The following is a 12,042-nucleotide window of genomic DNA, read 5'->3' as shown; positions in this document are numbered from 1 at the left end:
CCAGCCTGGTGCTGTCTGTAGCGAAGTGAATTAAGGATTCAATGCAATGGCTGATGGCATCTACCCTGCCTCGAATGAGGAAGATTCTCCAGTCATGCACTCCTGGACCTGGTTCTTCAAAGAGAGATTTATGAGAAGACACCAAAGGTGAGTATCTTAATTTATCTAGTAATGCTTATAATATTCAGTATTGATTTTTTTTTTTTACATTGAGGATACTAGCAAAGTGTGCTCAAGTCAAACAAAATAAAGCTCCTTTGATGCTTTCACAAAGAACTTCAAAAAAATAACAGCATTCTAGATTGAAAAGAATAAACTTATTTTCACTCAAAATTCATGCTGAAGAACCCTTTAAAATCAAATAACTTTATTTCAGATTACAGCAATACTTAACAGTCAAATTGCATTTACTAGGGAGTCATTTAAGATTAATTTTTACAATTCAATTTGGAATACATAAAACACTGTTAGCATGTTCTACAAAACCTCATAAAAACACACAGCAGTTGACATACTAGTAATTACATTTAGCTAAAATGTAAGTATCATTATTCAGTTGAGGATTTTTTTATGTCCTCTGTAATATCTTGTGCTGACAGAAGTGCCACTTAATTGTCACCACTCTTGTCGTAGCAAATGATGGCCTTAAATGTTGAAAATCCTGCTGACTGGCACTGTTGCAAGGTAAAGTAAAGCCATGACTGTTGGCTTGCAAGGAGAGGCTATGCTTGTCATAGCAAATGATAGTCCCAAATCTCAAAGATCTTGCAGACTGACACTATCTTAAGAAAGGCAAAGTAAAAGCTGTGACAGTCAGCTCACAAGGAAAGGCCACCTTACAGCAGTCTGACAGTCTTTCCAGTCACAGTCAAGAAGTCATCATCAGCCAAGGCACGAAGCGCTTCTTCAAACATTTCCTTTGTTACAGCCTTAAAGAAAAATAAATAGGTTTTAGTTTGTTTAGTTTGCTTAAGCTTTGCTTTAGTTCAGAAGCCATAAAAAAATAAGCTACAGCAATGATTCAGCTTGTTTATCTGTAGTAGAATTGGCTTTCTGGTCACATCAGCTGAAAAAGTTTGTCTCCCTTCTGGAATGGGATTTGAGGACAAGAATGTTGATTAGGAAAAGCACCATACTTTTAAAAACTACTGAAAATGTAAAAATGGAACAGGAAACTTACTGTATCAGACTGTGCTCGGAGATCATCAAAAAGCTGTTGGTACTTCAAAGCTGGTGTTTTACCCTTTGACTGGATAAGCTTCCTGAGGGCTTGAGCCAACTCCTCTTTCCGCTTACGAGCTGTTGCACTCATGCCTTATTAAAGAAAACACCTTTTAGAAATTAACTAATGGTGACAGGTTAAGTTTCATTTAAAAATTACAAAAGCCCAACAGTATCCCAGCTTTAACACTCTGGAAACACAAACCTGTCGTGAGAATGGATATGTCCACAATTCCAGTCCTTGGATCAGTAGCAGATTGTTTCAGTGCTTCCCGATGGAGGCGTTTTGCTTCTTCTACATCAATTGTTTCAACTTTCTCCGAAAAGCGGATTTTGGCATGTGCCTCTGCCAGTCGGATCAGAGACTCAAGTTGTCGAGGATATGCAGAAACCATTCCCCTGCCACTACCAATCTTCCTCATGTCCACATATGCCTGAAAAGCAGAGAGCCATTAAATACTTCAGTAAAGGTTGTTCTCATTGTTTTCAGAGTCCCCTTCATGCTCCACTTCTTATTTCAGAATACCAGCAATTCTGTATCTGCTCATATACTTTCACAATTGTTCTGCAACAAAAAATAACCACATCACATAGAATTAATTTCCATTATAAAGCGATTAAGCCATGATAATTAACCAAGTTTTTAATCACTTTGAAAACGCAGGACTTGTCTTACATGATTGTACTTTTGTCTGCAATGACACATCTATTTTGTTACCGTAGAATTTTGCTTTTTATGCAATGGCACCGAACCAACACATCTGAAAGCTAAATATTACAGTGCAGAATGACTTCTGTACTGATCCTTCTTTCCTTCTAAATGCTGGTGATTTTCAGAGATTTTTTGAAGTATCTTCTAGAAAAGCTGCATGCAAATAGAAAGCATACATACTAGAGGATTTTGCCATTATTACAAGTCTGGAAAGACAGAGTATTCTTCACAACAACTCTTTTACCTCAATAAGGGCTTGGCTTGCTTCTTCACTTAACCTGGGATTTACATAACAACGAGCATATGCAATGTAATCCCTCAGTACTGCCATATCCATGTACTCCTCCTCCATCTTTTCTTCACTGCGGTAGTACAGGGAAATCAAATGACGAGCAAGACGTCTGTCATAAGCTTCATCACGTGGATCCAACATTAAAAAGATCAAGTCAAATCTGAATGGGGTAGGAATCCAGTATTAGCACACATATTTTCTTGCCATTTCAAGTAGTTTAAAGGTTTCGACTTAACAATACAGGTAGATGTCATTTCACCATTAATTCCTACTCTGTAGGAGTTTCTCTATTAAACTGAAAAAAAAAAAAAAGTTATTTCTAGAATTCTCAAAGTACATCACAGTGGATTTGCTTTTATCCTACAGACCTGAAACTTTGAAAGTGAGATAGATTCTGCAAAATACATATTGGATGTTGAAGGCTGAGTTTTTGTTTTCTTAAACCCCAAAACAACACACACACAGACACAAAACAGTTGACAAATTAAAAAAAAAAACATACATACCACATACACAGAACAAACTTGCCCTTAAGAAACTGCCCTGAAAGGCAATAGCAAACGGAACATACCTATACAGTTATTTTATGCATATAAAGACCATAAGAAAATAAATATATGTCTAAATAAACATTTGCCGTTAATCATGAAGAATTTTTTTATATTACAAAATTATAATTCAACTACTCTCAACTCCAGACAGACATGAATAATATATTTTTAGCCAGCTGATTGTGTATTTTCATAAGCTCAAACCAAAAAATGGTGGAACTGAGATACTGCTCAAGCCTAGTTTCATTCCATACACCTGTACTAAGGCAGTGGCTAAACTTGACAGTTCTTAACTGAAATATAAGCAATAAGTGTTCCCAGAATATCCAGTATACCATCAGTGTACATCAGATTTCCAGTTAGTGTGGAAATTCCTCACAAGATAAGCACATAAGTTCATTTTCTATCAACAGACACTAAATGTTGCTGTAACAATTATCACCCAAAAGGCCAGCACTGTCATCTCCCCAGCTGAGTTTGACAGAACACCACAGATCTTTATATTCTACCACCTCTACTTCAAGTTCTGTGATCACCAGTGTTTCAACACTAGAAGTTTTATGAAACTAGGAAAAACATCCTGAGTTTTGTTGAAGTTATTAATACTAGAAGTTCTAGAACAACTCTTTTCTAGGAGAAGACTATGAAACAACAGGAAAAAAATAACGTAGAAATAAAGCCATCACAGACATCTCATGACATCTTCTGTTCAAGGTCAACACAAATACTAAGAGGCAGTTCTCTACTCACATAGAAGCTCTAAGAACAAATAGCATTTAAAGTAAACACTATAAAACTTTTCCACTATGCTACAAAGAATACAATTAGTCTATTATACTATATTTAATTTTCACAACTATAACATCCCATTAAAATGAGACATGCAAGCAGAAGTTCAGTACCTTGACAACAGCGTATGAGGAAGCTGAATATTTTCAATAGTTGTCTTTTTTGGATTCCACTGTGATTCTATAGGGTTAGCTGCTGCTAGGATAGAGGTACGAGCGTTCAGTTGGCAAATAATTCCAGCCTGTCAAAATGAAAAACACTTCTGAAATCACCCACAACTATGTGCCACCAAAACTATTTCTCCCTCAACTTCAAGAGATCACCAGTTATTAAGTGGATTCTGTAGTAAAAAACCTGCAGTGCAAGAGCGTTTTAGAGTGAAGCAAGAACAAAACTATCTGCAACTACCAGAGTTTGCTGCAAAAGCTATATACTTTTGTAAACAAGTTACTGCATGACTGACAGCTGACCCACTGACACCAGGAAAGTGTAATCCTTTGTTCTTCTGGTAGCTTTTCAAGTGTCAGCTGCCTGGCAACATACCGCGCTTGGTGTAATGAACCTGGAATCACAGGGATGCTTACCTTTGCTATGGAGAGAGTCTGTTGTTCCATGACTTCATGTAGTACTGATCTTGTGCTTTCATTCATTTTATCAAACTCGTCAATGCAGCAAATGCCATTGTCACTAAGTACCAGAGCACCTGTCTGAAGAACCAGTTGCCGTGTTTCCGGGTCCTTCATCACATACGCAGTAAGGCCAACTGCACTTGAGCCTTTGCCAGACGTATATTGCCCTCGAGGAACCAGGTTATACACATACTGGAGCAGCTGAGATTTACTAGTGCCAGGATCACCACAGAGAAGAATGTTGATCTCGGCACGAAAATTGCCTCTTCCTGTGTGGGTAAAATCCTTTCTTGATCCACCAAAAAGCTGAAGCAGAATACCCTACAAAAACATTCTTTTTAAAAATCAAAACTTCACTTCTTGTGTAGTTAACAGAGCAAAGCCAACTGTTTAACTGAAACATCTACTGAACTGAACACTCCTAAAATTAACTCAGATATGGAAGAAAACATTTAAACTGCTTACAAGTCTTTAAAAGGGCTTCATTCTTTACAGACATCCTCAATTCCAGTTAATTACAAACATATAGTTAAAAGTTTAAGTCCTACAAATTCAGCTTATAATTAAAAGTTTCAAATTAAATTTGTTCCAAATTTATCTTAGAGCTTATATAAAAAAAACTTTTTATAACAAATTCTGCTGACAATAGGAAAACCAGAATATACTACTGCTTTCCCTAACGCTCTGTTTAATCTAGGACCAAAGTACTGCTACCTCTTTTGTTATCACTACCTAAGTGCCACATTTGTCAGCTTTTTAGTCAAGACTATTCAAATAAAATGCTGTTATCAAGATGCTGCAGGAGAACCGCTTTACTGCATTCACATTACTTAAGTAAAAGTTCTTTATTTGCCCATAAAGCTGAAGTTTAAGGTCTTCAATTTCATCAAAATTTACTAACACTTCCTCCTTTTTACTTCCTAAGGAAAGCAGCGTTAATAAAGAAATAAAAGTAACATCCTGAAAAGCCCATGGCATTTTAAGACTACTCAAGATAGTTTTCTGAATTTTGAAGCCTCATGGAATTTTTATAACCAATAATTAAAAATGCTCTTGCATATAAATATGTCTTACAAGAGAAATACAGAATTGTTCACCTTTTTGATATCTTCATGCTCATAGATACTTGGGGCAAGTGCTGAAGCAAGTCTTTCATATATGTCTGCTTTTTTAGAAAGCTCTTTTAGAATTGCCACACGCTCCTCTGTAAACATTTTTTGCTCTGTTTCCTCATCAACACCATGCAGGCGTTTTGCATCCGTCTTGCGATAGTGTATGACATCAATGTGGGTCTTATAGACAGATTTTACATTGCTGACTCTTGGATTAACTCGAATTGGGACTGCCCTGTAGATACCTAAAAGCAATTTTTAATCACAGCATTAGATATGAAGAAACACGGTAATTTCAAAACCTGAAGGGTTTACATGTTCCCTTAAAAAGTAAAGCTATTTTTTAAAAGCCTGAATACTTTAATCAGATTATTTCCTGGTAAAGTAATGTAGAAGTTAATGGAACATATTTAAGTCATCTAGATCCCAATTTTTGCAGGTACATGTGTTTAACATTCCTATCACAAGTGTTCCAAACAAGAAAATGCTTAAAATTTTTTGAAAAAAACAAACAAAAACCAGCAAGACTTGATGCTTTTAAAAGTCCTGCTCTGATGCCTGAAGTCAGTATTTCCCTTTTTTTAAGAAGTTTAATAATACATTTCTAATGCATCTCTAGCAGTGCAGCAGTTGTTTCAAAACTAAGCCTTTTATAAACATGTGGTGGTGGTATCACAAGACTTATTCTATGTTACCACTCTCCTGGCAGCAGACACTACTTAAAGATACTGCCTTTTCCTCACCTACATTCTCAGAATTACTGAATCATCAGGGTCGGAAGGCAGCTTTGAAGATTGTCTAATCCAATCATGGGTTCACACTAGAGTCAAGTAGAATAGGTCACTAAAGGCTGTGTCCAGTCAGGTTTTGAGTATCTCTAAGCATGGAGACTCCACAGCCTCTCCAAGCAACCTGTGCTGGGGCTTGACTACCTGAACAAACAAAGTTATCTTATGTCCAACTGGAATTTCCTGTATTTCAGTTTGGTGCCCACTGCCTGCTACTGGGCACCACTGAGAAAGAGTCCAGCTGTCTGCTTGACACCACCATGCCATCCCTACCAAATCAGGTACTTCTAAACACACTGATAAGATTCCTCCTGAGCCTCCTCTTCTCCAGGCTAAGCAGTCCCAGCTTTCACGCTTTCCATTTATGACAGAGGCTCCAGTTACCATCACGGGCCTTTGCCAAATTCACTCCAGTATGTTCACGTGTCCCTTGTACTGGAGAGCCCAGCACTGGACATAGCACTCCAGGATCACTGGAGCGCTCCCTTGACCTGCTGGCAACAAGCCTTCTAATGCAGCACAGGAAGCTGTTAGCAACAGTCATCTGATCTATCAAGCACTGCTTCCTTCCAGTTTTGCTTTCGTCTGCAAGTTTGCTGACAGTGCACTATGTCCCATCATTCAGGCCATCAGGGATTAAGTTCAACAGCGTTTGGTCCCACTATTGACTCCTGTGGTACACCCATGGTGACCAACCTCCAGCTGGACTTTGTACCACTGATCATAATGCTTTGATCCCATCTCACTGTTAACTTATCTAACCCAGGCACTATCAGCTTGTCTACAAGGATGTTATGTAAGATAGTGGATGACAGCCTTGCTAAAGTCAAGGTAAACAACATCCACTGCTCCACTATTTCACTGTAGAAGGTTGTTATCCAGCATAAATCCATGCTGACTACTCCTAACCATCTTCTTGTTCTTCATATGGTTAGAAATGGTTTCCAGGATTATTGGCTCTTATCTCCTTTCCCAGGGATCAAGATGAGGTTGACTGGGCTGTACTGACCCAGGTCTCCTCCTTGCCCTAGGAGTGACGTTGACTTTCTTCCAGCATCTTAGCCAGTCATCATGACTTTTCAAAGATAACTGTGTGGCCTTGCTCCTTCAGCCATTGCAGTTGCATCCCATCAGATCCCCTTATAGACAGCTGAGTGAAAAAGGAGGATGCAAATATTCAAACAGAATTTTACCTGTGACATTAACTCTGTCACCTGGCTGAACTTTATCAACAAGGTCATTGTGAGCAAACAGCGCAACTGTATGTGGGGTCTGTCCAGCCGGCATATCTTCAGGAGATTCCTGCAGTTTGATCTAGAAAAAAGATTTCAGTTGTAGTTTCAAAAACACAAAGCTTCTCCACAGAGCATACAACAGAATCTTCTGTTAACACAGTCTTCAGCATAATTTTAAATAGGGAACATTGCTCAAGAAATGATCCCACCCAAACAGCAAAACTGGTTACTAATAAAACGGTAGGATGAAAACGTGAATTCTGCTGGTTGCTACTGGTATGGCTAAAATGCTCTAGAATACAAGGCTCATCTAGTCCATTCAGACAGAAATGGACATAGCATATATTACGGGGCTTCCACAGGGAAATGTTGAGATACTTACATACTCAATTTCATCCTCTGAAAGTCCATCTTCTCCAAAGTAGACTTACCCTTTCATTCAGTTCTTTCAACCATGTTCAAAACACTTTCCTTTTCAGAACATTCAGTTGCAAGATACATGCATGCATGCTGTTGGTATTAGGGGGGCAAAAACTAGAAACCATTTTATTTTAGCCACTGCCTAAAGCCAACATACCATCTGTTTGTCAGAGAACATGGATCGATTGTGAATCAGTGCCATACTGTGTGTTGTGTTGCAGTTCTTGCACACTGATGGTTCAGCAATCCTGCCACGATCGATTTCTACTCTGGTGGTGAAAGCGCAAACCTGGCATTTAAAGAATGCTTCTTGCATCTCAGGAATTAACTGGGAGCTTCTGATGACCATACCACTGATGGTGATAAGTTGATCAATATCTGCAAAATGTAGAGGCTCGTATCATGACTTCATACTCTTATAATTTAAAATAACCTTCAAAATTTCATGTTCCGTTAATTTTAGGTCGGAGGTAGACATTTGGTTAGGTTCTAGTATTTTGTTTAAGACAAAGCAAAAAGAATCATAAATGTGTAGTACAAACATGCAAATTTACAGGCATGTTTAAACAAAAGGCAGAATCCTTAACACTTGAAGAACTAAGAATTTGAGTAACTGATACCAGGAAAGACTTCCTTTATGGGTAGATTATTTTGCATTTTGGCTCTAAAGCATTTGCTTCTGAAACAGAATTACACAAATGAAAGACATGGGTCTGGATGAACCACAAATACAGTTTTATATGGTCTTCATGTAATTCTATGTTAATATTAAATAAATTTATAGCAATCCTAAAGATTCTTTCCTTACATGGTAATCAAAAGTTTACCTTCAGGGTTTAGACTTCTCATATTCCTAGTCTTCAGTGCATTATATGGCCTTACTTGAATCTGATGTTCTAATATTGAATCAGGGTAACGATCAAAAAAGATCTCATTGGCAGCCATGTCAAATGTTGGGATAACTTCCTGTATGAAATAGTTAGAAATGGTAAAGCTTAGAAGTTTAAAAATAATTTTAAAATTATTTTTAAAAAAATAGAATATTTTTGCATAAAGCATTTTACGTGCTGCTGATCAAGCAGGAGTGACTAAAAGTTATACCGGCTAAGCATTTTCCTACATAACAGAAAACCTGCTATTTAGATCAGGTGTACTCATTTGAGTATTGCAAAGAAAAGAAGATACGAGACTCCAGACACTGCAGTTTACCAGCCAATTTTTGCTTGCATGAGGTACCCGCTGTACTATCTACACTCAATTAATATGAAACGAGACATTTTATACAAAGTAAAATAAAGAAGCCACAGAAATTACACTGAACGTACAAAGTACACACTGCATTTAAACAAACACATTCAAAGCCAGAAATACAAAAGAGCCATTTAAAAACCAGAAAACAAGCACACTACTTCACCTGAGGATAGCAGATCAGTTGCCTGTAAAGATTTTCATCAAATGATCTTAGATGGTCACAATTTACATTCAGGAATGGTTCCCCAACCATATTAATCTGCAAGGTATTTGAAAAGAAATCTTTAGCTCAGTGGCACACGAGACTTAAAAAGAAAAGTCAGATTTCACTGTGCTGCAAGTACCTCTTCAAGTCGTTGCATATAGCGTGGCTCGTTAAGGTCCAAGCCAATGTCTTCATCCTCCTTAGCCAGCGGATCAATAAAACGCTGAAGAAATCTCTGGATGTCAGAGGTAACAGGAAGACAGAAGGGAAAGATGAACAGAACTGAGTTGTGCAGACACCTACTTTGTGTTAGGTTCAACTAATATTTGTTTAAATTAAACTAGCTTTTGGTTTCAAGAAGGGAAAAATAAGTTGTTAACCTACCTGGAATTTTTCTTTGCATGAGGCAACATTAACATCTGTTCCCCAAATAACAAGCTTTTGTCCAAGAGACTGCTCGGTTGCAATCGGATCCTCAGTTGGCTGTGTGGAAACAAATCAGGCATATGCAAATATGTGTATGGCTGTTTAAAAAGAAGTTGTCAGATGTCTGAGACATCTACCTACCCCATCTGAGTGTAAATCAACTTGTCTGGTTTTACGGACAGACCCGAGATCCGGCCTCTGCCTGACCGGCGTCCCTCGTACACCACTTCGTGGAGTACCCTCCACCCTGGAGCTGGGGGTGCCGTAAGTCAGAGGTGAACTGATATCGAAGTCAAGAGGAATAGCTACCAAGAAAAAAAAGAGTTTTATTATGATTATAAAGAATTTTACACTTAAAACAAATGAGAATTCAGCCTCTGCATTTGTCTCATCGTTCTTTAGTGCCATAAAACGAGTAGCATCAATCAATTTCAGTGTTTTGTTAAAACAGGAAAAATAAAGATAATTGTGAGTCTACTTAGAACTTCTCTTTGCATTAATATGTTTTCCCAAAGACCCAAAGTTCTTGTAAAGCTTTGCTAGAAAACTTCAAAGCAGTACTGCATTTAAAAACTACACTGGTGTTCAAGCATAAAAAGTAAAAATGTAGCATTTTACATTAAATTTTTTTTTCATTATTTTTGGGGCAGTAAAACAAGCAACAGGGCAATTACCAGATGCTGCCATTAAAACCCAACCTACTTATAAAAGCAAGAAAGGGCTTTTATGGCAAACAAACTAATTTCTTCTGCATCAATAATTTCATTGGTTTATCTTATTTTTCCTAGAAATACATAAAAGAGTAAGATATAATTAGGGTTGTTCAGCCTGGAGAAAAGAAGGCTCCAGGGGGACCTCATAGCAGCCTTCCAGTGCCTGAAGGGGCTACAGGAAAGCTGGGGAGGGGCTTTTCACAAAGGTATGTGGCAACAGGACAAGAGAGCATGGTTTCAAACTGAAAGAGGGCAGATTTAGGTTAGGATTAGGAAGAAATTCTTTCCTGAGGGTGGGAAAACACTGGCACAAGTTGCCCAGGGAAGTTGTGGATGCCCCATTCCTGGAAGTGTCCAGGGTCAGGCTGGATGGAGCTTTAAGCAACATGGTCTAGTGGGAGGTGTCCCCACCCATGACAGGGGGCTTGGAACTAGATTATCTTTAGGGTCTCTTCCAAGCCAAATCATTCTATGGCTCTATAATCCCCGATGTATATTCTCACTACAGTTTGATGCAACAACAGCAGATCTACATCCCTGACAGCGACGGCATTCCTGTACTCTCGGCCATGCTAAACCCAACTCAGAAACTTGAGACAGAAACCAATTCCCAAGGCTGCTCGCCGCACTGCGGCGGCCCCCGCGGGGGGCAGCGCCTGCCCGGGCCCGGCCTACCGGAGTGGCGGAACTGCGGCGGGCTGGAGAAGAGCGCGTCGGCGGCGCCGGGGCTCTGCGCGTCGGCGGGCGGGGAGGTGGGCATGGGCTGCAGCTCCCCGGTGGAGGTGGAGTCGTCGGTCCGACGCTTCTGCGAGGGAGGAGACCGAGCATCTTGTGCTGCAAGACACAAACAATCCGCGTTTACATCGTCGCGCCAGCGCCGGGGGAAGGCCGAGGCACAGGCACGGCAGCCCGGAGCACGCCTCCGGGACAGACAGACGGCTCGGCGGCTGCCGGGCAGCGGAGCGACAGCCCGCCACGCAGCCGGCACAAGCCCACTCCTCCCGGGGGCCGGCCTGCACCCTGCCGGGGTGCCGCTGGCTCCGGCTCCAGCCCCGGCCGCCCGGCCCCTTCCCCACTTACGAGTCGAGGGGTTGCTGCCCCGGCCACGCTTGCCGCCGCGTCGGCTAGGGGTGGAGGCGGGCGACGACATGGCGCTGCTGCCGGCGGGGGCGGGCGGCGAGAGGGGAGCAGGCGGGCTGCCTCCGGCCGGGCCCCGGGCCGCAACAGGCGGGTCTCCCGCTCCTCTCCCGAGGCAGGCCGAGCGCGCAGCTCCCGGGGGAGAGGGGCAGCAGCCCGCGCTCCCACCCGCCCCGCGCCGCTCCGCGCCAAGCCGCTCGCCTGCGCGCGCTCTCGCGGGCTTTCTGGCCAATGGCGGGACGCGATGGCACCGGGAGCGCCCAACTTGGGCAGACGGGGGGGGGGATGCGGAACGGGAGCGGGAAAGGAGGGGGAAGGTTAGCCCTCCGAGCCCCCTGAGGTGAGGGTGGTGCCCCGCTCGAGCTGCGGCAGAACGGACGGAAAGCGCCGCAGGAGCTCGTACCGCTGCGAGGCGGGGGCTGCCCTCAGCAAGGGCTCATCCTCCCCCGGGCCGGAGTGGGACCGCCCGCGCCGGCCGAATTTCGCGGCAAAACTGCTCGCGGGGCCGCCGGGGAGGCGGGAGCAGCCCATTCTCCGCGGAGGGGGGCGGGAAGCTACCGT

At 41.6% G+C, this 12,042-nt stretch overlaps 1 protein-coding gene across 1 annotated transcript; it reads right to left on the bottom strand.

Annotated features, from left to right (window-relative positions):
• Positions 1-350: 350 nt before the first annotated feature.
• On the bottom strand, positions 351-11,657 carry MCM4 (minichromosome maintenance complex component 4). The gene is made up of 16 exons (XM_051611665.1): positions 11,425-11,657; positions 11,020-11,178; positions 9,773-9,936; positions 9,590-9,688; positions 9,345-9,440; positions 9,164-9,259; positions 8,577-8,715; positions 7,907-8,127; positions 7,288-7,408; positions 5,292-5,551; positions 4,150-4,515; positions 3,679-3,806; positions 2,178-2,385; positions 1,427-1,655; positions 1,181-1,314; positions 351-929 (listed from the first exon to the last, which is right to left on the bottom strand). The coding sequence occupies exons 1-16, from the start codon at positions 11,492-11,494 to the stop codon at positions 837-839; spliced, it is 2,583 nt and encodes an 860-aa protein (XP_051467625.1). The 5' UTR covers positions 11,495-11,657; the 3' UTR covers positions 351-836.
• Between the last annotated feature and the right edge of the window lie 385 nt (positions 11,658-12,042).

The sequence above is a fragment of the Apus apus genome, chromosome 2 (genome assembly GCF_020740795.1).
Source record: "Apus apus isolate bApuApu2 chromosome 2, bApuApu2.pri.cur, whole genome shotgun sequence".
In the NCBI taxonomy this organism is placed as follows: Eukaryota; Metazoa; Chordata; class Aves; order Apodiformes; family Apodidae; genus Apus; species Apus apus.
This window is presented reverse-complemented; position numbering and strand designations above follow the sequence as displayed.